The 23527-nt window shown below is 45.4% G+C and overlaps 1 protein-coding gene across 1 annotated transcript in view; it reads right to left on the reverse strand.

Annotated features, from left to right (window-relative positions):
* The window catches only part of SHC3 (SHC adaptor protein 3), a gene marked incomplete at both ends in the record, with an annotated part of 148895 nt that overhangs the window by 45841 nt on the left and 79527 nt on the right, over nucleotides 1-23527 (reverse strand). Inside the window, 4 exons of the mRNA XM_082841960.1 lie at nucleotides 2720-2846; nucleotides 12707-12758; nucleotides 17936-17989; nucleotides 21536-21655. Coding sequence (XP_082698086.1) covers nucleotides 2720-2846; nucleotides 12707-12758; nucleotides 17936-17989; nucleotides 21536-21655 — 353 coding nt within the window. The remainder of the gene's footprint in view (nucleotides 1-2719; nucleotides 2847-12706; nucleotides 12759-17935; nucleotides 17990-21535; nucleotides 21656-23527) is intronic.

Raw genomic sequence — 23527 nt, forward strand, 5'->3', positions numbered from 1 at the left:
AAAGGGGGTTGGAAAATGGGGAGTAACTGCTAATGAGTATGGGGTTTCTTTCTGGGATGATGAAAAATGTTCTGGAATTAGATAGTGGTGATGATTGTACTTGTGCTATCTTTGACAATACTAAATACCACAGAACTGTATATTTTTAAAGGGTAATTTTATCATAAATAAACTATATATCAATTTTTTAAAAAATAATAAATGGAGCTTTGGCTACATATGAATTCTCTTTCATTGTCTTCTCTGGTTTTGTGTTGAAAATAACCTTGGAGTTCTGCAAGAAAAATCAGAGGAAAAAATCTTCTAAGGAAAATCATACCATACCAAAAACCCCATTCATTTAAAAGTATTATTTTTTATTTCCAGTTGGAGATGGATGATGAATCCAGATCACAGAGTCTCTCCCCCAATAATTAATACAATGAACAAAAAATAATACACAAATAAGTAAAGCCATCCACTCACTAGCAGCAAGAGAAGAAGGAAAGAGGAAGTCATGTGCCACCAACATGAAACTTTGAGATGCTGGGGCAGCTTGCTGGGACCTAATGCTGCCCCACTCACTCTATGCTCACCTGTCCCCAGCTCTACTCCAAGGAATGTGGACAAAGAAGCTGACTGTGCCAATTCTCATACCTCCAGCTCATGCCCAATTTGAAGAGAAATGGCCTGAGCAAGTGAGCAGAAAACCCAAGGAGAACTGCTCACAAATAGAACCTCCTGTTTTGATGGCCCCTGGGAAATCTAGAAGGAAAATGGGCCAGTGCCCTCCACAGTCCAGGGTCCCCATAACAGAGCAGGGAGGGGAAGAGGGACATGGCACCTGGAAGCAAAGTGCATTCTCTCACAGCCCAGAATGTCCCCAGCTGGGACAGAAGGTGGTGCATTCCCACCTGCTCCCTGGATCTCAGACCTGCTCAGTGGACACAACAAGCAGCTTGTCAGACAAGAAGAGACTGATATCAGGGAACACAGGTCCCCTTGTTCCTGCTGTGCTTTAGAAATGTTATACCATTACTTGCATATTGGGTTGAAAGTTTTCTCAGTAGATAAGATCTCTCTACTTCATTCTCTTTCCCCAAAACTTCTTCAAACTTTATTATATAGAAACATATACAGGACTTCATACCTTAAGTATATTTCTGGAGAAGCATGGTAGTTCAATTAACTCCCCCCACTCATTTTTGACATATTATTTTAATAGGATTTATTTGACTTCTTTGCAACATTTCAAAAGTACAGAAAAGCCTAAATTAATATAAAAGCCACCTACACATTCACCACTGAGATTAAACAAGTGTGAACATTTTGCTATATTTGATCCCTTTCTTTTAAAGAAATAAAACTTGTCAAACTTGCTTTGGATGAAAAAATACGTGATATTAACTGTAAAATGCTAATGGTAGAATCTAGACGGTAGGTATACAGGTGTTCCCCGCAAATTCTTTTTGTATATTGGAACACTGTTGTTATAAAATGTTAGGGAGGAAATACACTTAACAAAATCAGTTAAAGCCCACCCGTGTCCCTGTCATCCTCAGATGTCCTAGAGTTGGTATGTAATATTCTTGCATGTTTTTATACTCTTTATACACATGCACTTATCCATAAACTATATATACAATTTTTTATGTGTTTTTAAAATTTCCATAGATGGTTCATATCCTTTTCTTTATCAACCAGGAAAAAAATGGGGCCTTCACAGGCACCTCCAGAATGAATGTCTTAACAGAAATTTTCCAGTGGATGAAGGAAAAAAAAATTAAAATTCTCTTTCAAGAAAGGTGAAGACTTCAGAGAGATGAAAGGAGACTTCATAATAATGAAGGTAGAGGAGGAACTGCCTTCACAACTAAGTCCTGGAATGTGGCTGCAGAAGTTGGAGAAAACATAAAAAGTAAATTCAGGTGAAATAAAGTTTTATTGACAGTGAACACACCATTGTAATAGGCTTTCAATAAGACAGGTGACTGAATAACCAACATGCCCCATATTATTTTTTTTTAATGCTGCATGGAATATTCTTATGTCCTAAGGAATCTCAAGGGTAGACGCTGAACATTTTTTATAATAAACTAAACATCTCACAATTCCTATTTACATTTACTATTTCAGTTAACAATTAAAATACTGCCAAGCCACTATTATTCCTATTTTACAGAGAAAACTGCTGAGACCCAGACTGGTTAAAGAACTTGCCCAGGACCACACAGGCCATCAAGTCTGAAAGTTACGAAAGCCAATAAAGCAGAATCAATGCTCGTCATTCCAAGCGGAGTGCCTCACGAAGGGAGCCTCTGAATCGGGACTTTGGCTAACCCTGAGGACAAGGACAATGGGACAGGTAGAACCTATGGTGACACCGACCCAAGGAGGCAACATGTGGAAACATCACGTGCTTGCAGGAGAAACAGAACAAAAACATATTACAATGTTTTTTTTTTTGTAACCTTGGCTACTGTCACTATAGTTTCAAGAAAATGTTTTTCTAAACATTGGGAGCATCGCCCATATGTCGGCTTCCATCTGTCAGTTTCCTGAGCCATGGCCCAGCACCAGTCAGGTGTCTCCGGGCCCAGGAAGCCCTGGGATTAACTGTGTCTGTGCAGAGCACTCCTCGGGGAGGTGGCTTTGTGGTTTCCTCCTTTTCAGTGTTTTTAAGAGGAAAGGTCAGAAAATGCAGAGAGGCCACTGCAAACGGTGTCACAGCGCTACTCACCGGTCGTGGAGAGCAGGGATCTTGGAAGGACACTGCAAATATTGCTTAAACCGGAGCTCAAAGGCTTGTCCGATGGAGCCAATGACCTCCTGGGCCAGCCCGTCACAGCATTCCAGAATGTGACAAGCTGTAGGAGCAAGGGACACAGGCTCATTAGAGACAGACACTGGAGCTACCCAGGCTCCTCCTTCCTGAGGGTGAAAGCCCGCAGCCGAGGGAAGAGAGGGACAAGGAGGTGCCTTTCATGACATGTCCTGTCAGCTCTGCGTGCAGCTTAATCCCTGAGAGCCCCCAGAGGTACCGTTTCACTGCAGAGATCCATTTCTTAATAGCTTATTCTCTCCAAAAGTAAAGGTTCTATTTGTAAGTACGTTTTAACATTTTAAAGTTCAACTTGATTGCTCTTCTATTGCTTTAGAGTCTATAAAATATCAACTCAGAACTTAGTAGGGAAACAGGGTTTGGAAGGAAACCTTAACAAGACAAAGTACCTGATAGTAACAAGAAATGAACCCCTTTAAGACCCCGTGAGGCTTAACAAATGGACTTAAACTGGCTCTTATTGAATGAGTCCTGAGGTATCCGATGGACTTAGAGCAAGCTGTTTGCTTACTTCCTAGTGGGAGTAAAGTGTCACCACCAGACGTGGCAACTCAAAGCAGTAAGATCAACAACCTTGTAAGATGAGTTTAAAGGGATATTAATTAACCACTATGACCATCCCACCACATGCCACCTGCATCTACACTGGACGAGACTGGATATTCATGCCAGTTCTCAGAAAAGGGGTGTTGGCAGCCAGACGAGGGCCCCTCAGAGACGTGGAGCAACCTTTAACCCCTTTGGGGTGCCCGCTGTCATGGTGGCCAGGCTGTGGTATAATCCATGTGGAACCTTTGGAGAAAAGAGGGTTGAGTGGGGGGAGGCACCGAAGAAGGTCCCATCTCTGCTCTACAAGAAAGTAGAATGTCTTCTCCCCAGACACGCGTCCATGGCATCCCACAGAAGAGTCCCAGACCCTTCACGTTGTCCCGTGACCAGCATGACATGCTCTGTTACTAATGGGATAAAGGCATCTCCCTGGAGAAAATGACAGATGCATGTGTCACACTCCATCTTTCTCTTGCCACCAGTTAGGATACAATTGTGTTTCAAGGAGGTTCCTCCAGGAGCACAGTGGGTGCCCAGCAGTGAGAAGAGGCATTGCTACAGGGGTAGCCATTCCCCAGCAGTGATTAGGGAGATGCAGAAGCATCCCTCTGCTGCAGGAGAAGCGAGCACAGAAAGAGGGCTCATTAAGGTGGGAACTGCGAGGGAAGGAACAGAGACATCACCACCTCCACAGTTTGGCCACTCTTCCATCACGATGCCGCCTTCTACACGCACAAAGACAGCCAGGCACCACAGAGCTCACCCTGATGGCAGCTGCTAGGGTGGGGGGCCTCAGGCTTCTTCTCTCCCCAGGCTCGAGGAGGGAGCATGCTCCTGAGGACACAGGGACAAGCATTTCCTGGGAAGAGTAAGTGTAACCGGATTGCTGCTTCAGACTGCAATGCAATCCCTTGGATATATTAGCCTATCTCAGATATGGCCAAGGGATTTGTCCAAGGAGACAGGTGTCCCGGCTGTATTTTATTATTGAGTATTGATATTGTTTTATGTTATTATTGATATTAGTATTTATTATCAACCCGGTTAGGCACAAAGCAAGGCCATATTAAGCAGCTGTTGGAGTCACGGGGTTGTTCGTTAACGGATAGCAGTGGAGGTGTCTTTCCAGCCAATAAGGAAGTAGGAGTCTAAGACAGAGTGAGAGAAAGACACCTGGCTCCCCCACCTGCCCTGTGTTTCCAGCCACACCTGCCCCCTCCACGCAGCATCAGCACCAGCCAAGAGAACTTGCTGGCCAGTACTTTAGAGAAACAGAATAACAACTGGGGACGGAAGAAAGTGAAGCTTATTTTTCTTTTAAGGAGAAAAGCAGTGCCCTAGCCTTAGTGAATAAAGAGCAAGGTTTCTGCAGAGGGGGCCATATGATCAATCCACACGGCCCCCTCATCTTCTACACACTAGAGAGCACGAGGTTGGAAATGAGACTTCTTTAAATCAGTTCCTGGGACATGGGGAAGATGCAGGGCTCTGGGTGGAAGCACCCTCACTTGGTGAGGGTGGAGCCCTAGTATCTGGTCTAGATACCAGAGGGTGACAGGAACTGCAGATGCAGAATTAAATCACGACTCCAGGCTCTGGGGCCTGGCTCATTCCTCGGTGGACCGTGAAAACGTCATCTGTTGGCTAGGTCTGAGGATCCTTCTGTAGAATGGCCTCTCTGTGTTCCAGAAACCCACTCCAAATCCAGATCTAACCCTGGGCTGACAGTCTCTCTGGATCTGTATTTTCTCTGACTGTTGCAACAGTGTTTCGCTAAAAGCCACTGTCTTCTAACCTCACCTGTGTGACTCAGTGTGTGTTAGGAATGATGAGGTTCTCGCCACAGGTAACCATCGGGGCTGCCTGTTTTACATCCCATGAGGAAAGGATGGATGGAGGCGTCATTCATGAGCAAGAAGGAGAACTGGATGAGAGGCAGGTACAGAGTGGTGGGGCCCAGAATCAAGACTCAGAATGATGTTGTAAAACATAAAACATGGCCCCAAACAAACATAGGAGCAGCAAAATGGGGTCATTCCTCATTCTATCCCTTCTGAAGGGGACGGGCTCTTTGGCAGCGGTGCAGTAGTTGCTGGGGGGGGGGGTCTCCGGGGTGGGGGTGGGGGTGCTTGTCTGCCCATGCTGGTCTCTCTCTCTGACCAATAAGCAAGGCTGATGTCGCTTTCCAGGAAAGCCAGCTCAGACCCCACAGCAGCCAGCTCAGCCCTGACACTAGTGAGCGGACTTCATCAGGCCTCACCACAAAGGCCACTCCTCACCTGGGATGAGCCACTTGAGAGCAGGATGTGCTGCGGCCCTTGTAACCATGCCAGATAGAACTGGGGCACAGCGTCTTTCCTCACACAGCAGCCTCCTAATGGGTTAACCACACATCTTCCCTGCACAGTAGACACTGGCAGATCAGAAGTCCCTCCGCAAGTTTCCCAATGGCTCCAAATAAGTCCAGAGGCCAGTGGCTGCACCTGTTCATCGGTGTTCAAGACTGCCCTGGCCATCTGACTGATAAATGGACTGCAGGCCAACGGGGGCTGCCATTCATCTGAGCTAGCTCTCTGAGCCCTGCCTGGGATGGCTGCTCCGTTAGTCAGCACAGGCAAGTGACGCCACAACAACAAACAGCCCCAGCATCTTAGTGGCTGAAAACAATCCCATTCTCACTTGTTCATTTCTGGGCAACTCTCCAGGTGGTGACCCCATGAACCAAGCTGCTTTGATCTTTCAATCCTGAATTTCAACACAAGGCCTCCTCCCAAGCCAGGGAAGAAAGAGACAGCAGGGCCTTGCACCAGCACTAACTGCCTCATCCATTCTGCTCCCACACAGAACTGTCGCCTGGCTCCTCCTCCACCCAGGAGAGGCTGGTAGTACAGTCTCCTGCGAGCTTGGAAGGAGTGAGGTCAGGACATCAGTGAGTACTAGCAATGCCTATCACATGAACCAAAAACCCAAAAAGGCTTTACTTCTGTAAATAAGAAATTGTCAAGATTTTCTCATGCTTACCAGTGAAGAACTCTTTACTATACTGAGCATGTGTCCCAAATATGTATCTACTTATTTATAAATTATGAACATATATTCCTGTGTTAATATAATAGTATGTATATTATAAAAATATCTTTCAAAAGATGTTAAAAATGATACAATAAAGATAAAATAAAGTTCAAGATGTCTTGTTGGCCCTGAAAGCATCACACTGTCATTTATTATCTCAAAGCAAGATAAATATTTTGGGTGAGGTTCATCACTAATGATGATGGATAGAAATTCATCCTTCCATCTTTGAAATATTTTTCTTAATCATTTTGAGTCTGGAGGGGTTGATTCCTTATCTTAGCTGATTAGATTATTGTTGGGGTGGGGTTTTTTTGTTTTTTGGGTTTTTTTGCTTTGTAAAAGTAAGACCCCACTTTCCCACCCCTTCTGTGGTCAGGAGCAGCTGACATACAGAAAGGGTGTCACTGGCTCACTGCACCCTTTACATATGACTATGGGGTAATACCCGCTCTATCTCAGATCAGTGACTATAGACAGAGGCTCCAGCATGTGTTTCCCACCACAGTGGCTGCTTCCACACCCTGTGGGATGGGCCACCCCACCTCAGTGGGCATTGTTTTCATGGGGCGACTCTGCAAGTATGAGCAGAAAACCTCTCAGGATCTGTGCTGCTCTTTTAAGAAGTCATGACCCCTCCCACCCACGCCCACACCAACCCAACTCACACTTCACAGCCATCTGGCCTCCACAAGGCAGCCCAGCCCTTGAAGGGGTCCCATCTCAGACTGTCCCACTGTCCTCTTATCTAGACTCACGGACTCTCCAAGAGTTCAAATTCATAGCCAAGTTCTCTACCAACTGGTGACTGACATAGGGAACCTCGGAGATACCTGGAGTCATTACCTAATCAGAAAAAAATCCTACCAAACAATGACTGCTGTCTCTTCCTCTTAGTGGGCTGATAACTCTCACCCCTTAAAAGGAACACTGAACACCAGTGAATTCTTACCAGAGAAATGGAGACTCCAAACTCAAGCATAGTTTTCAGCCAACCCTAGTCTGTTCACTTCATATATCCACATGTTCCTCATTGTTCCAGACTTTTTTGATCTGAGACAGGTAAGAACTCCAAGATTCAGCTGCCATGCTCTTAATTAAGAGTTGTTTAATATCTGTTCTAGCCCCAGAGTAGAAAGCTAAAACTTTATGAGGAGATAATTTTGCACCTATCAGACTGGCAGGGATTTAAAAGTCTGAAAATTCCAAGTGTTGAACAAGAGCTGAAGCCAAGGAGCCCTCCTGTGCCACTTGTGGAATTATAAAGTGAAATAACCATTTTTTAAAAACTGAAGATGTTCCAGAACACAGTGATTTGTCCCAGAGGTATAAACCCTAAGAAAATTCTTGCAAATGAGCACAAGGCAAATGTACAAAATATTTACTGCAGACTTCACTCAATAGACACTTATTGAGCACCAACTCTGTACCAGGCTCTGCCCCAGGATCTCCAGATATAGCAAGTAACAAAACAGAGTCCTGCTCTCACCAACCTTACAGTCTAGAAGGTGGACACTGAAAATAAAGAAGAAAAAATATACCATTAGAACGGGTTGAATGGTGCCCCCCAGCAGCCAAAGCCCTGTCTACATCCTGACCCCCTGAACCTGTGAAAAAGAGTCTTTGCAGATGTAATTAAGGACTCAAAATGAGATCATTCTGGATTAGGGTGGGCCCTAAATCCAATGACAAGTGTCTTATAAGGGTCAGAAGAGGAGGTGACACAGACACAGAGGAGGTGATGTGAAGATGGAGGCCAAGACTAGAGTGATGCAGCCATAAGCCAAGGACTCCTGGAGCCACCAGACGCTGGAAGAAGCAGGAAGCCTTCCCCCCTGGAACGTTTGGAGGGAGCATGGCTGCTGACACCTTGATTTCAGACCCTTAGCCTCCAGAATTGTGAGAGAGCAAACTTTTGTTGTCTTGAGGCACAAAGTTTGCAGTAATTTGTTACAGCAGTCACAGGAAACTAATAAAACCATAAAGATAATAATGTGAAATAAAGGGGTGATGAGGATGATGTTGTAGGGTGACATGTAGGATGACCAGGGAAAGCCATATAGGAGGTGGCATCGCAGAAGAAGCCTGAAGGAAGTCAGGGGGTGAGCCATGGGAAGGTCTAGTCTAAGAATGTTGCAGGCATAGGGCTCAACAGGTGCAAAGGCCCTGAGACAGGTGCTTGCTTGCCATGTTCAAGGAAGAGCCAGAAGATCAGTGGAGCTGGAGTGGAGGTGAGGGGAGATCACAGGAAACGAGATAGGGGATAGAGCAGGAGTGAGCTCACATCATGATGAGTGAGACAGGCAGATACTTTGTGGTGGAAGGAAAGACTTAGCTCTGTGGCTTGTCAAGGTGAGGGGGCTAGAAGGCTTCTGAGCAGAGACGTGCGGCAGGCTGGTAACTACACAAGTCTGACTTTCAGCCAGAAGCTTGGGCTACGCAGGAACATTCATAGTCTTTGGTACAGGGTATTTAGAGCTCAGGGACTGGCTTGTTTATTTAAAAAAAAAAACACACAAAAAACCATGGTTGACGAAAGCCAGATATGGGAAACAACCTAATCATTCACTCACAGGAAAATTAACCTCCCACCACAGTGTTATGAGATGGAATTTAACCTCCTGGCTTAAAAAAATAAATCATTGCTTTCACCTATTATACAGAAGAGGTTTTACTCCTAGGGGAAAGAAAAGCCAGAGAAGGTTCTGTATTATTTAAGGAGTTCATACGCTAAGTTTCTCCCGGAAAGTCACCTCCTGCGGCCTACAACTGTCTGAGGCCAGAGGAACCCTAAATTCAGTGTTGAAATGACCGTGAGCTAGTAGAGAAGCCTGGAGAAGAAAGCGCAGCCATGTGAGGCAGTAGTCCATGGGGGGCTTCCCTCTCAAGTCCAATCACCACGTTTCCCCCTTATTCAGGAAATCCTGGGGAAAGGGCAGCAGGATGTGTTAGAAGCTATAACAGCTGAACACTCAGGCCTCCCTACCATCAGGTCAGCACCGTAGGATATGACTTTCCACGCAAGTTCAGGAGTTTCAGAAGGCGCCTGAACAGGGATGCTATTGTGGTTATAAATTATAGAAAGTACATGCCACCTGCAGGCAGCCATATGTCTAATTAGGACATTATTTTTTATGTACTTTTGTGACCCAAACAGTCCATTCTGAACCAATAGACATTAGATTGCAGGGAATGGGAGTCCTTGGGTAGTAATACATATTCCAATGTGAAAAGAAAATGGTATATTAGGATCCAGCAAAGCCTGATTTTGGGGGCTTTTTAGCCTACATATATCAGTAGTCACCTTCCAGGTCTCCTGTCAGACCTGCCTTTCAGCTATAAGGTGCCAACCTCATGAAACTTCACTCATTTTCAATCCCTACCTTCTCAAGATGGTGGTGGTTACCATAGAGCTTAATGACATGGGTCAGAGATCCTTTGCCCTTCCACCAGATTAATTATATAAGCCATGGGTTCTTGATACTAGAGAGAAAAATATAATTTTTTTCTCACTGTAAATACTGCTAGATTATCCAAAAACACACACCAGAATGTATAAGCAGGAATCAGTGTGGAAAGGACAAATGATAACAGTGAGGGACTTTGACCCATCTCTGCAGGATTTTGACAGAAGACTTTCTGGACTCCAAATGTGCCTTGATGCCTGCCTGCCTTGAGTAGCTATGCCTGCAGCCAGGGAACCACAATGGGGTCAGCACATCAACTGGGGCCTCTGCGTGGGGAGTTGGATATTTAAGAGTCCAAATAAGAACATTCACTCCCAGAATTTCTTGCTAATCTGACTCCTGCATGGCAGAGGCCATTCTTATTCAATTAAACTCTCTTCCTGGCCTAGGGCAGGAGGAAAGAGAAGAGAGCAGCCAGGGGAGCCCTCCCCCAGCTCCTTGCTGAAGGAGGCAACGGTGGGTGGACACATATCGGATGGAGGCAAAGCCTGCTCTGAGATACTGTTCATGGCCAGATCTATGACTCCCCTCCCTTCCCACACTGCCTCCCAGGAAGCTGGGGCTGCCTGGGTACATGCGGGAACAGAGATGTGATGGATAAGGAAGGCTGCAAATTCCTGTCGGAGGGCAGGTCTGGTTCCCCTCCCCTGAATCTGAGCTGCCTGGGACAGCTTTGACTAGTCAACTATGACAGAGATGAAGTGGTGCCTGGTCTTTGGCATCCACTTTGGCATCATTGAGCCCAGAGTTGCTATGCGGGAAGTCCTACTGCCCTGATTCAGGGGCCACTTGGAGGGACCCTGAGACTCCTTGCAGAGGGAGAAGGACCCTTCTGGCTTTGGCTTCTTGTCCTCCCTACCAAGGTCCAAGGCGTGGAAGTGAAGTCAGCTTGGACCCTCTCGACCAGGCCAGCCACCAGCCAAAGACCACCCAATACCCCATTGATGCCACAGAGAGCAGAAGAATTGGCCAACTGAGCCCTGCCTGGACGCTTGATACTTCATCATATCAAAAGATATTTTAAAATGATGGCTGTTAGGCCATTAAGATTTGTTACAGTCAACAGATAACTGGAAGGAGGGAGTGATCCTCTCCTATCAAGCATCTCAAAGGACCCCTATGCTGCTGGTGCCCCCATAGCAACAGCAACAGCACAGAGGTCTGGTGTCTGTCTTCACACCAGCACTGCATGCAGGTCCCAAAGGGAGCTGGTCCAGCAACCATCAAGCACATGGAGTGGATCCTGATTTCCATGACTTTGAAAAGGTACTGTGGACAGAAGGTGCTGCTGGTTTGCAGCCGTGAAACAAGTTATCAGCTTGTATGCTTCCATGGCCCTAAGTCAAATAGCACAGGGTTAAACTCCTTCAGGGTCTGGACCTAGAGCCTGATTTCTCAGCCCTGGCTGTACATGGGAATCATCTGGAGAGCTTTTAAAAAGTACAGTTGCCTGGGTACCCCTCTCTGAGGCCTGAGCATTGAGATTTTTTTAAAGCTCCCCAGGTGATTCTAAAGTATAGTTCATTTTCAGAACCATTGACCTAGGAGCCATTAAGGGTGTAAAAAAAAAAAAGTCTAGGATTACTTGAAGTTAACTTAGAACAAACAAAAATAAAGGAAGAACTTCAACAAGTGTTAACTCTGGGATGAGTGCAGCCTGCCACCTCCCCCTCCCTCAAGGTTGGTGGGAAAACAGAATGCTAAAATCTCATCTGTGGTGAAATTTTAAAAGAAGAGTAGGGCTCCCCTAGTGGCGCAGTGGTTGAGGGTCCGCCTGCCGATACAGGGGACATGGGTTCGTGCCCTGATCTGGGAGGATCCCACATGCTGCAGAGCGGCTGGGCCTGTGAGCCATGGCCGCTGAGCCTGCGCGTCCGGAGCCTGTGCTCCGCAGCGGGAGAGGCCACAGCAGTGAGAGGCCTGCATACCGCAAAAAAAATAAAAATAAAAAAATAAGAGTATATATATGTATATGGACAGATATAAAACTTCTGCAAAGCCAGCTAGGAAATCTTAACAATGGGTACCTGGGGTAGAGGGTGGGAGGAGGTGGGGAAGCAATGGGTGATAGAGGGAAGTGCCATTTGTAGTGTTACAAACCCCACAGGTGACCTCCATCAGTGAGTTCTAAATTGGAGTTGTGCAGCACCTGGTGGCTGCCTGGGATTCAAGGGTCGTGCCCCCTAATCAGCTCACCTGCCCAAGCTTGTTAACATTGGAGGGGGGGACCCTTTGGTTTTGTAAATGATGAAAGAAATGGGGTGGTGGGTATGTAGGGATGGTCTAGGAATAAAGGTTCCATGAAGATGGGAAGTACTTGGATGTTTCAAATCCCCTACCCAGCTTGTGTTTGAGGCCCTAGCACCTTTGTGGGGTGTAAGTGGGCAGCATGGCTTCCAGGGCCATGCAGAGCAGCACGAGGCTTCTCGGGGTGACTTAGTTGGCAGTGGACGCACAAGGAGCTGTAGCTGGGCAGGAGGCCGGCAGTTTGCAAAGTCTTCAGGTGTAACTGAGGGCACCTTCAGAGTATGAGTGGGAGCTGGCATCCGCAGGTCAGGTGTACCAAGCTCTAGCCATCTGGATACAAGTGTGTTTAAAGCTCTCAGATATCCAGCATCTCCTAACCCAGCCAGGTGTGCCGCCACGCTTGACTGCCTGCAAAGCTCAATTATCGCTAACAGTACGATATGACACTTAGTTTGGATGAAGAGGGCTGAGATCATGAGGACCATCTGGTATCCATTGTTAAGTCTGGCTGCTCATGAGTGAGAGATGACGAAAGTCACACATTGCTTACCTCTGCGATTAACAGGGTCCTTAGCTACGTACGCAACATAGTCTGTTGTATCCTGTGAAAGAAAAATGAGATGTCACATCACTAATCACAGGTGAAGACAGGACAGCAGACACATCATGCATACAGCAGATCAGTAATCAAGAGTAGCCCTGATGACAGCCCAGCATTTCTCAGACTGTACAGTGGGCAGGAATCACCGGGGATCTTGTGAAATGCAGATTCTGACTCCACAGGCCAGGAGCTGGGCCCGAGGTTCTGCATCTGCAGACAGCTCTCACAAGACACTGATGCAACTTCGCCACACCCACACTTTGAGCAGCAAGGGTGTGAAGGGCATCCATTCTCAGCATGTCGGATCACTGAGGAGCTATAAACACACTAATACCTGAGTCCCAAATCCCAGATAATCTGATTTAACTGGTGTGGATGTGAGGCCCAGGCATTAAGGATTTTTAAAAGCTCCCCAGATGATTCTATTATGAACCAAGGCTGAGAGCCACTGCTGTCAGCTGTCTCCAACAACGATCCTCAAATCTGAGCTGGGGTCAGAATCCCCGTCAGGGCTTGTTACAGCACAGATTGCTGAGCTCCAGCCCAGGGTATCCAATTCGGCAGGTCTGAGGTGAGGCCCCGAAATGTACATTTCTGACAAGCAACCAGGTGCTGCCACTGATCTGGGGGCCACACTGAGAAAATTAGAAGTGATGTTCAAAGGCTGGTTGCAAACATCCCTCATGGTGGATGGGGTGGATGAGATATGGATACGATGACATAAGTAGTAATTTTAATTCTTTTAAGATGTTTCAAAAGCATGAGCTCTATTTAGAAGTCTCACCCTTACACATGAAATATAGGTCCCCTTGCCTGCCTCATCTACTTGGCATGCAGAGGAAACGATGACCTCAGGAGTGAGCCGAGGTGACCATGTGAATTTTAGTTTCTAAACAGAGGAAACAATAATTCTCTTAATTGTTGAAAGCAAAAGAAAGACTTTCCTGCAAAATTGACATTTTCAACATTCAAAAAGTCTCGGGGGGGGGCAACTGGTAAAGGTCTCCTCGTTGTTGTGGATATTTCTCCCATGTGATGGTTTTGGAGGACTCCAAGGTTATTGATTAGCTTCCAATGTTTTCAGCATCTGCAAGATTCTCTGTCGTGAGTTCCTTCTTTGTGATACTCTATGGGCAGGAGAAACGACCCCTTCTTTCTCCACAGGGCTCCAGAAAACCCTCCAATGTGCGAGGGGAAGAGGGAAAGTGAGTGTGGAGGCAGGGGAGGAGGATGCAGTGCTTCTGAGCACCCACTGCAGGGTGCAAGTCACTTTTCCAAACATCACTGCCCTGCAACTCAAAAACACCCACTAAGACTAAGAAGGGAGAGAGCTCTTCCGGCAGCTCTTGACATGTTGGACTGCTACCCTGAGGTCATTCTCCAGCATGTAGTCTATCTAAGCTGTTTCCCCTTCCTGCTCAGGCTCTATCCTCTCTCTTTTTCTCTCTCTATCTCTGTCCTTTGGTGTATTCACAGACTGACCTGGGAAAGGGAGTGGGAGTCCATCAAACCGGTCGACCTGACTTCCTGCCATTTCATCAAGGAAGATCGGGTCAGAATCTGAAGTTACTGGCAAAAATAAGGATTGTAGCTTGTAATCATAGACACTCTTCCTGGATTCAGGAGATGTGAATGTCAGAAGTGGACTTAGGGAGCACTAGCTTCTCAGTCTGAGATCCATGGAACCCTAGGTTTGGGCAGGTATATTCTCCAGTGTTTGAGATGTCACCAGAATCTCTTTTTATGTTTTCATTTCTATGATAATCTTAAAAGTTAATACAGTAATATGCGGGGTCATCTGAATGACACCTGTGCCATCAAGCTCTGCACACAATTTCAGTGCCAAGATTTTCAGTGGGGTTTCCAACATTACGGGTGCCAGGTTTTTAAAGAATCAGAGAGAAAAGGAGTCAGATGGCTTTGCCCCACCTGAAGCAAATTAACGTCACATTTGTACACAATGATGTACCACTGAAGTGTTTACTTGAATGGAAGAAATCAGTGGAAGGAGTGAGTCATCTGGCGCCTGTGGTAGTAGAGAGATGCTGACCTCAAAGGCTTCTGCACCATGGTAGCCAGTTCTAGAGTCACATTGGGAGCAGAGATTTAGTTTCAACAAAACTTTACTCATCACAGTAAATTAATTTTACTTTGAATGTTATTGCCTTTACTGTGTTTATTTGTAATTAATTTCCAAGTTTGATTGGGATTTACAGTTTAATAAAAGGAATAAACATAAGGAGTCTATACATAATTTATTTTTGTACATATTTGTGTAACAAAACTAATTTGAGTCCACATTAGTAGCATATACAAGGAAATTCTTCTTTTTAAATTCTTACTCCAGTCTGAGAAATGCTCCTCTGGCTTCAAGCTAGGGAAGGAAGACTAGGCAAGAGATGTGATGTGTCCCTGTCACTCAGATGATCAATGGGCAAGCCAAGGACACATTGGCATTTTCCGATGCCAATAGTGATGCATTCCCGGCACAGTGGGGGATTGTATTGCTGTTAAAACAATGTTCTTGACATCACCCAGTCACACAGTGAGCACTCTAAGTGCCAAAGATGGGGATGCCAAGTGCTTGTTCTGTATTTACCCATGTCTGTTCTCACTCCCCAAGTTTTTCTGAGCCTGACCATTATTCTGGCTTTCTTTTGGTGATCTTTTAGAACTGCTAATAATAGTAGATTATAATTGTAGTATGCCTTTTTTTTTTTTGCGGTACACGGGCCTCTCACTGTTGTGGCCTCTCCCGTTGTGGAGCACAGGCCCCGGACATGCAGGCTCAGCGGCCATGGCTCACGGGCCCAGCCTCTCCGTGGCATGTGGGATCTTCCCAGACCGGGGCACGAACCCGTGTCCCCTGCATCGGCAGGTGGGCTCTCAACCACTGCACCACCGGGGGAGCCCTGTAGTATGCCTTTTTTAATTGCAGGGATTAACTGTGTTTTCCAGTCTGTCTTATTCAACATTTCAAAATACCATTTTCTCACCCAGTAAACTGAGGCACAAAGCAAAAAGTAGATATATACTTAGCAGCAGAACAAGGAATAGGACCTAGAATTGTTGGTTTTATTTAAAAGGTATACCAATTGTAATGGTTATAAATAAATTTGGAATGAGAACTCATGCACAATGTGATGTGAATTTGAATTGGTTAAAATAAAAAGTAACCAGGCTTCCTGTCCCCTGGAATCATGACATTTTCTGTATCAGAAAAAAAATATTAAAAGTTATGAATTACTTTAAGGGTCACTGAATGTTTCCTTTTTTTAAGAGGAGGTGATAGGGAAAATTGAAAATAGTTCACAGGTCTTTGTGCATAGTGGAGAATAAAATAATTTTAACACAGGACAATGTATTTGGCTTTCCTTTTCTAGATCTCTGCATCTCCACTCAATGTCAACATGAAGATGAGGTTTGAGACAAGTTCTTGAAAGGAGATATTGATGCAGGTGTGCAATGTTTCTGCCTCTTATTTTTCAAACTGGGTTACCTTCCAAATTTAAGAATCTATGGTTCTAAGCATCACATTAGGCAAGCAAGTAGACAGCCACTGCAAATTAACTAGATCTGGTTACAGATATAAGTATAGATATGTGTATATGTGTAGTACAGGTAGAGAATGAGTGTATACATATGTCTAGATATAATCTTCAGAAATGCTTCTTAGATGGGCTTGATTATGGAACACTTCCACTTTCTAAACATACATCTCAGTGAGGTATTTCATTTTGCAGTGGATCATAAGAAATTAAAGGATTGGAAATAAAGTAAAAGAAGGGAAGGGAAGGAAAAAAGAAGAGGAAAGCATCCTGGAAGACTTCTGAAAATTAGACCCTAAGTATGAAATAGGGCCAAAGCCAGTGGAACCCACTGAATGAGATGTTTAAATAATACTCTGGTCATCCTGTGACACTTTAGCAGAGGATTAAGGGCAAAGAACCATCTGCAGGGTGGCCAAATCCCTCTCCTGCCAGTGCCCTTGGCTCAAGGGTCCGAGACAGGGAGACCCCTGGGGCCTCTCCCTGCAGCCTGCATCTCCCCAGCAGGAGCTCAGGCTAGGGAGATAGGAGTGATGCCTCCCTGGAGGCTGTAGCAGGTGGGAGAGGGAAGGGCAGGCACAGGCTTTCCTGTAGCTGAGACACTCAGTGTCATGATTATACTGTCCTTTGGGAACATCGAGATTGGAGCCAGCAGTGGAGATCACTCCCTCGATTTGGGTTTCAATGTGCCAACAGCAGTTCTGCAATCAGGTTACACAGGTAGGAGTATGGCAGGAAAGATATATGAGTTAAACACAGGGCATGGTAAAAATCCCCTTCCCGGGCTAGAAATAGACAAGGTCCCTGGCCTTGGGATAAGGAGTAATATAATGCACTAATTACTCAGGCTATCTTGGACCAGTAAACTCTTACATAAAATCTGAGCATTGTCTACCGATAATTTGACAAAATAATACAAACAACAATAATGATAACAGAAACACTGCCCTGTCTGAGGAGGAAGTGGTTTTCTGAGTCCTGCCTTTCCTGACACTGAAACTGAATGCTGGCATTGTATCGTAGAATTCCTGACCGAATGTGGGGAGCAAATTCCCTTGTTGTTCCACCTTCTTAATAAAAGAAGCAATGAAAACTAGAACATTCTCGTATTCTCTATCCTCTCTCTTTTTCTCTCTCTATCTCTGAAACTCCTTCCCTGTTGGCAAAACAAAGCATTAAAAGACTACAGTGTTAAATTTGGAGAGAAAAATACCAATTCCAAATATTTCTGAATAAACCAGACTAAGTAAATTCACAGCCTTTGAATAGACTTAAAATCCAAAAATGGAAGACTCCAAGGGAGAGCCAGTAGAAAAACAGGAACAAAGCAAGATTAGCAGAGTCACGAGTGCACTCCAGCAACTTGAGAAACCAGCAACTTAAGAAAGCCAGTGCTTCAGGGATTTTTGACAGCTTTTTACTAATGAAATGAAATTTAATGGTAGGTCCTTGTCATGGGTTACCCCTAAAAAGAAAATGAGAGTCAGGAAGAGCTTATGAAAGGGAAGTGGAAATAGTTGGTATCACAGCTAACTTTCTTTATAGAGTGCTAAGAGGCATGCTTCTGAAGCAGGGCCCCTTAGCAGCAATTCTGACAAGAGCAAGAGGAAACAACTCCAAGGGCTCTTACCGGGTCTCCGCCAGAGGCAAAGGAGATGGACTGCATGTGATGATTCGCTATAATCTGCCAGGTCCAAAACAAGAAAAGAGATGTGCCGTTATTACCTTTCCCATGTCTTGGAAAACTTACTGTTTGTTGGCAGGAAATACAAATCCACAAGGATTCCTGATAATTGGTAAAATTCATACCCAATGAAAATAACAATTGTAAAAGTAATAACAATAGATAACCCTGAATGAACTTTCACAACGTCAGCCGCTCATCTAGCTGCTTTGCCAGAATTATCTCATTTAAGTCTCACAGCAGCCCTATGAGGTAGGAACTATTGCAATCCCATTTTACAGATGAAGAGCCTGAGGCCCAGAGGGGCTAATCAGCTGGCTCAAAGCTCTACAGCTAGTTAAAGGCAGAGCTGTGACCGAACACAGGGGATCTTAACAACCATGACTCTTTGAGAAGGAAAACGTCTCAACCACACACCAAAACATGTTAACTGTGCAGTTTCTGTTTCCAAAGACACATGGGGTCTTTGGTACAGACCCCATAGCTGGAGTGGAGGGAAGTGTGGCTGTCTCCTACTTCATCCCATTTGTATCATGAGCACATGAATTAGAAAGCCGGCATCCAAGATCAAAATTGGTGTCCTCTCAGGCATTCTTGTAATTTATCAATTTAAAAACCACCGAGGATGTTCCAAGTTAATTTTAAATTGGGAAATTTCCATTAGCTTTATAAACTGCAGCATACGGTGGGATTTAGTAGACACTGAGTAAATTAGGAGCTGCCCTAAATTTAAAAGGCTACATAAGTCTTCCATGCTATTTTTATCTTTTTAAAGACAACATAGTGACATTGAAGTAAATTTCCGGGGGTGGGAACAGCACTCTCGTCCCCATCCCAGCATAACCAGGTTTCTTTCTGCACAGCCCCCTCAGGTCCTTGCCAGCAGGCAGGCAGAATTTACAGAGCTGTAATCCTACCATCCAAGGGATTTTTCCAACCATGCTCCAGTAAAACTCAAAGCAAAACTATAACTGAATTACAAGATAAAATTAGATATTTTTAAATGCCTACTTCACTTGTTGGCACTTGCAAAACTACTCAGGATCTAGAAAAGCCTGAGTATATCGATGAATAAAAACAACGAGTCCAGCTCTGTAGCCTGTACCCAAACCCAGCTGGATCAGACTAATAGCTGCCCTTTGCAGCTTTCTGAATTCTGCCTCTAGTCCAGGGGCAGAGGGCTCCCAAGAGAGCAATGAGGACATAGCAATCCCCAGATGGTGACAAACTATGACTTCTAAAGTTGTTCATTTTTTTGCTTATTGAATTTTTTGTTTATTTAATTTTTGATTCTAAAGCAGCTCTAAAACTGGGGTTTGGAAATCAAAGTGAACACAAAGATTTAAGAAAAAAATGGAAATCATATTTGGCCAACGTGACCGTTACTGCGTGATTGTATGTTGTCCCTTTGGGTAAGATAGACATTGAAAAGGAGAGTAAGAAAATTAGAGCTAATTAACTAAAGGATGTGTTTTGCTCTGAGGCTGTTTCATCTTGCTTCTTCTCCTTGAGAGCTCTGAAAAGGAGAGCTAGCTTTGCCTTTCTGCTGGCTCTCTGGTTTGCGAAGGGTCTGCCCACTCGGGCTCCTTGTATTTGCTACAGCCTGGCCCTTAACTCAGGAGAGGCAGAGGGATGTGAGCTCTGGGTCCTGCCAAACCTTCCTCAGACTGTGCTCATGTCACCCGAGCTGCCATTCCCCAGGCATCCCTCCAGCCCCACACTCCCTCCCACATCCACATAAACCAAGGGCGGGACAATGAGACCTAGATACGCCCAACCAGCCCCCAACCGGAGGATGGGATGGCCAACCATGGTGACCTCATCGTTTCTGCTCTGAAAGTCTGCCTCTCTCTCCCTTTTTTTATTTTTTGAGGTAGAAGGGAGAATTAGGAGATAAGATCTCACAGAATTGAGGACTGTGGTCTGAGGATTCCTACAAACAAAAGGTATAGAAGCCACATGAATAAGAATGAAAGAGAACAGACTTGTGGTTGCCCAGGCAGAGGGGGCAGAGGGAAGGACTGGAGTTTGGGGTTAGCAAATGCAAACCATTATATATAGAATAGATAAACAAGAAGTCCTACTGCATAGCACAGGGAACTGGATTCAATATCCTGTGATAAACCATAACAGAAAAGGATTTTCAAAAGAATGTATATAAATGTATAATGGAATCACTTGGCTGTACAGCAGAATTAACACAACATTGTAAATCAACTATACTTCAGTTAAAAACAAAAAGAATGGAAGTGAGCGTGTGAGGGCAGCGCCGAGCAAGGCGCACCGTGAGCCACCACGGTGCTCAGCAGGAGGCGGCTCCAGAGAAACGCTGAGCCTCTTGCACGTTCTTAATCTGCCACCTAACGACTGGTTACCCATCCCTCGGAAGGGCCAATGAGAAAAGACAGGGGATTATCCATCAGTTGAGTGAGGACAAAGGAATGGAGTGAGAAGTGGCATCCACTATGTCAAAACACAGCCCAGGTGTTGTCTCTCATTTCTATGCTAGATCTAGAATTTATTTCAACATCTTGGGTTGGGGCAGGGGTGCGGTGGTGTCCCATTCATCCTAAATGAAGCTGGGGATGCTGCTTGCTTACCTGGGGAATACGGGATCAATAAATATGAATATGTATAGCAACATGAAGGTACCCCTAGGCATCCCTGGTAACACACTGCCAGAGTCAGGAAGTGTGTCATTCAGAGGTCTGTGGATTGCCCAGCCCTCTCCGTGTAGGCACATCCAAATCCCAGCTCACACTGCCAGCAGCAGAGGCCCAGACTGGGCAGAGCAAGTGAAGGATGGCTTCGCTCCACCTCCCACCTTTATGGTTTATGAGCATTTTCACCTCCTTTGCCTCCTTTGGCCTTTAGAACTCCCCTGCTGGTTCCAGAACAGCTACTCATACACCCACTTTCCCAGCTAAAGGAACTAACAATCAGAGAAACTTAAGATATAGACACTGAAGAAAAACCCAACTATCTTAACAGGGTTTTCCTCAGTAAGCATCGTCGTCCCCACCTCAGTCAGTAAGGGCCCCGTCCGCACTGGACATGCCACAGATGCGCCATACTGCACCAACCCATGACACTGTCAACTAAGAGAGGCTCCAAAATAACAACCCACAAAGAAGTAAAAAAATACTGTCAATTAAACCATGACATGCCACCATCTCAAAGATGATAAATCTGAAAATAAAATGTGGACTGTAGAACCAACAAAATACAATATTAAAGAAAGCAAAATAGGTCAAGGACATTGAGAGGAGACCTCTGGGCATACACACACCTCTTTTTACACTATAAGTAAACTGATGAGTTCATGCATTATCCTCAAAAAAAAGGTAATTTATAGTAGAATTCAAGAGACCCAATTCCATCTATCATTCTGTCAGCGACCTTTGGAAGTGGCCAGAGTTTGTGGACTGGTGAAGATTTTACACAAATGTGCTCCGCAGCGACCCGGTAAAGCTAGAAATGGGAAGCCTTGTGCAACAGCCACGGTTTGGGGGCTATGGGCAGGGCAGGGCCTGAGCACCTACAGACCTGTTTCGAGTCTGGGGTCCGCAGGTTCAGGCTGGCGGTGGATATGGTCAGGGAGATGCTCATCCCCGCAAACTGGAGGTTGCTCTTGCCCAGGATGCTGGACAACATTTTGCTCGGAGGCTGTGAAATCAAGCAGCATTATTTTAGCTTTCCGTTCACAGGAGGCCACATTGTCAAGGCCTCTACGCTGTTATCTTCCACACCTTCAACCTCCACCGTCCCCTCTCATCGGGCACGTGAAGGCAACATTCCAGGAATGAGCTGGGAGTGTGGGATCTGACACTAACATACAAACCCTAGAATACGCAATAGGCAAACTGTAAAGCATCTAATATACACACACTGAGATGACGACTCTGCTGGAAGGTCAGAGGTGTCAGTACACCAGGCAGCTCCTGTTGGGGTGTGTCTCATGGGGTCACTCATAAGTCCCAGGAAGGCGCCACAGGCCAGGGCCTGAAGCTTTGCAGCCTCAGAAACCAGTTTCATCCTACCAGGAATCAAACTACTCAGGACCAGGCTGAAATGGAGCAGCTCATGGGGCTGATGAGCAACTAAATGGTCCAGTTAAAACTCAGGGGTCTGGAGCCAGCACAAGGATGGACAGACCCAGTTCTGCTCTAACTGGTGCATCAACCAGCCCTTCAGAACTGTCCTTGGCACAGGGACCCACTAGCTGTCCCTTCCTTCCTTTTCAGAGTAGAACATGCCCTCTTTTGAGATGCCAATTAAGACTAGTTCTTAACCAAGCAGGCATCGCTTTTGAATCCCCTACCAGAGCTATTTAAAAATAGAGATGCCTGGGCCCCACCCCAGAGATTATGATTTAGCATACCAGGGGTGAAGCCCAGAAATCGACATTGTTTCCACCACTTTCACCAAGAGGCCTGAGAAGAAACCCCGAGACTTGCTGGTCGGGTACCAACTGGCTGTGAAAGACGAGGTTCCTTATCTCAGTTCTCAGATGCCCTCCTAGTTCCTGTATTCAAGGTTCTGGAGCCTTGCCTGGCTTCTATGTCCCCTGTGGGCTGACTGGAACACAGGCTGGCACATCTAGATGAGTCTTCATCCAAAGTTCTCTGCCTGAAACCCAGTTGCTCTGAGGGCTCACAAATGTCTCCAGTCTACAAAGACAGAGCTGACCCTCAGCCCTGGGAGCAGCAGAGGCAATCACACAACCTGCCCCAGAGCCTCAGCCTCAGGACAGACTCGGAGATACTCACAGGGATGCGCTTGCCACCATTCAGTCCAGGCATAGAAAAGTCTAGATGGTGGATATTTAATTATGTATTCACTACACACTTAAGAAAAGAGTTTTTCTGAGCTTTGTCTTAATCCAGTTTTTTCCTTCTGGTCCAACCACCTCCAGGATGAAAAGGTCGAGTCCAGGGGTTGAACGTGCAGCCCGTGGAGCCAGGTGGCCTGAGCTTGAGCTCAGCTCCACCACCTTCTCGCATTGTGGGTTCTTATACCTGTGCCTCAGTTATTATCATCTGTAAAATGGGGATATTCAATGGTGTTCTAGAGCTGTCTTGTTCCAGCTAATGAGAGACAATTATTAAATTTTTAGGAATTTTATGAGCTGGCCATTAAAAAGAGCTGCTATTAAAAATTAATTTATGTAAACTTACAATTAAATCAATTACATTTTTAAAAAAACAAACAATAAATACTCAAAACTCATCACTTCCTAATTGTTTCCACATTAGCTATTACCTATGCTGTTCAGGTTACTTAGTGTGGACAATGTCCTTGTCCACTACATGTAGTGGGGACACTGTGTAACGGTGACCGACCGCACATCTCTTCCCAACTCCACTTCAGAGATGTCAGGTTAGAGCTTGAAATTGGCCATTGTGGAAGCGTTTATGCCACAGAAACTGGCAAACACAGCAAATTTAGTGCTTCTCAGTCTCCACCTCCAGCCCCAAGAGCCTGTTGTTAAACTATTACCAGCACACCACTGAGGGCATCAACCACAGAGTCGTTCTA

Source organism: Leucopleurus acutus, assembly GCF_964270905.1.
Source record: "Leucopleurus acutus genome assembly, chromosome: 7".
Lineage (NCBI taxonomy): Eukaryota > Metazoa > Chordata > Mammalia > Artiodactyla > Delphinidae > Leucopleurus > Leucopleurus acutus.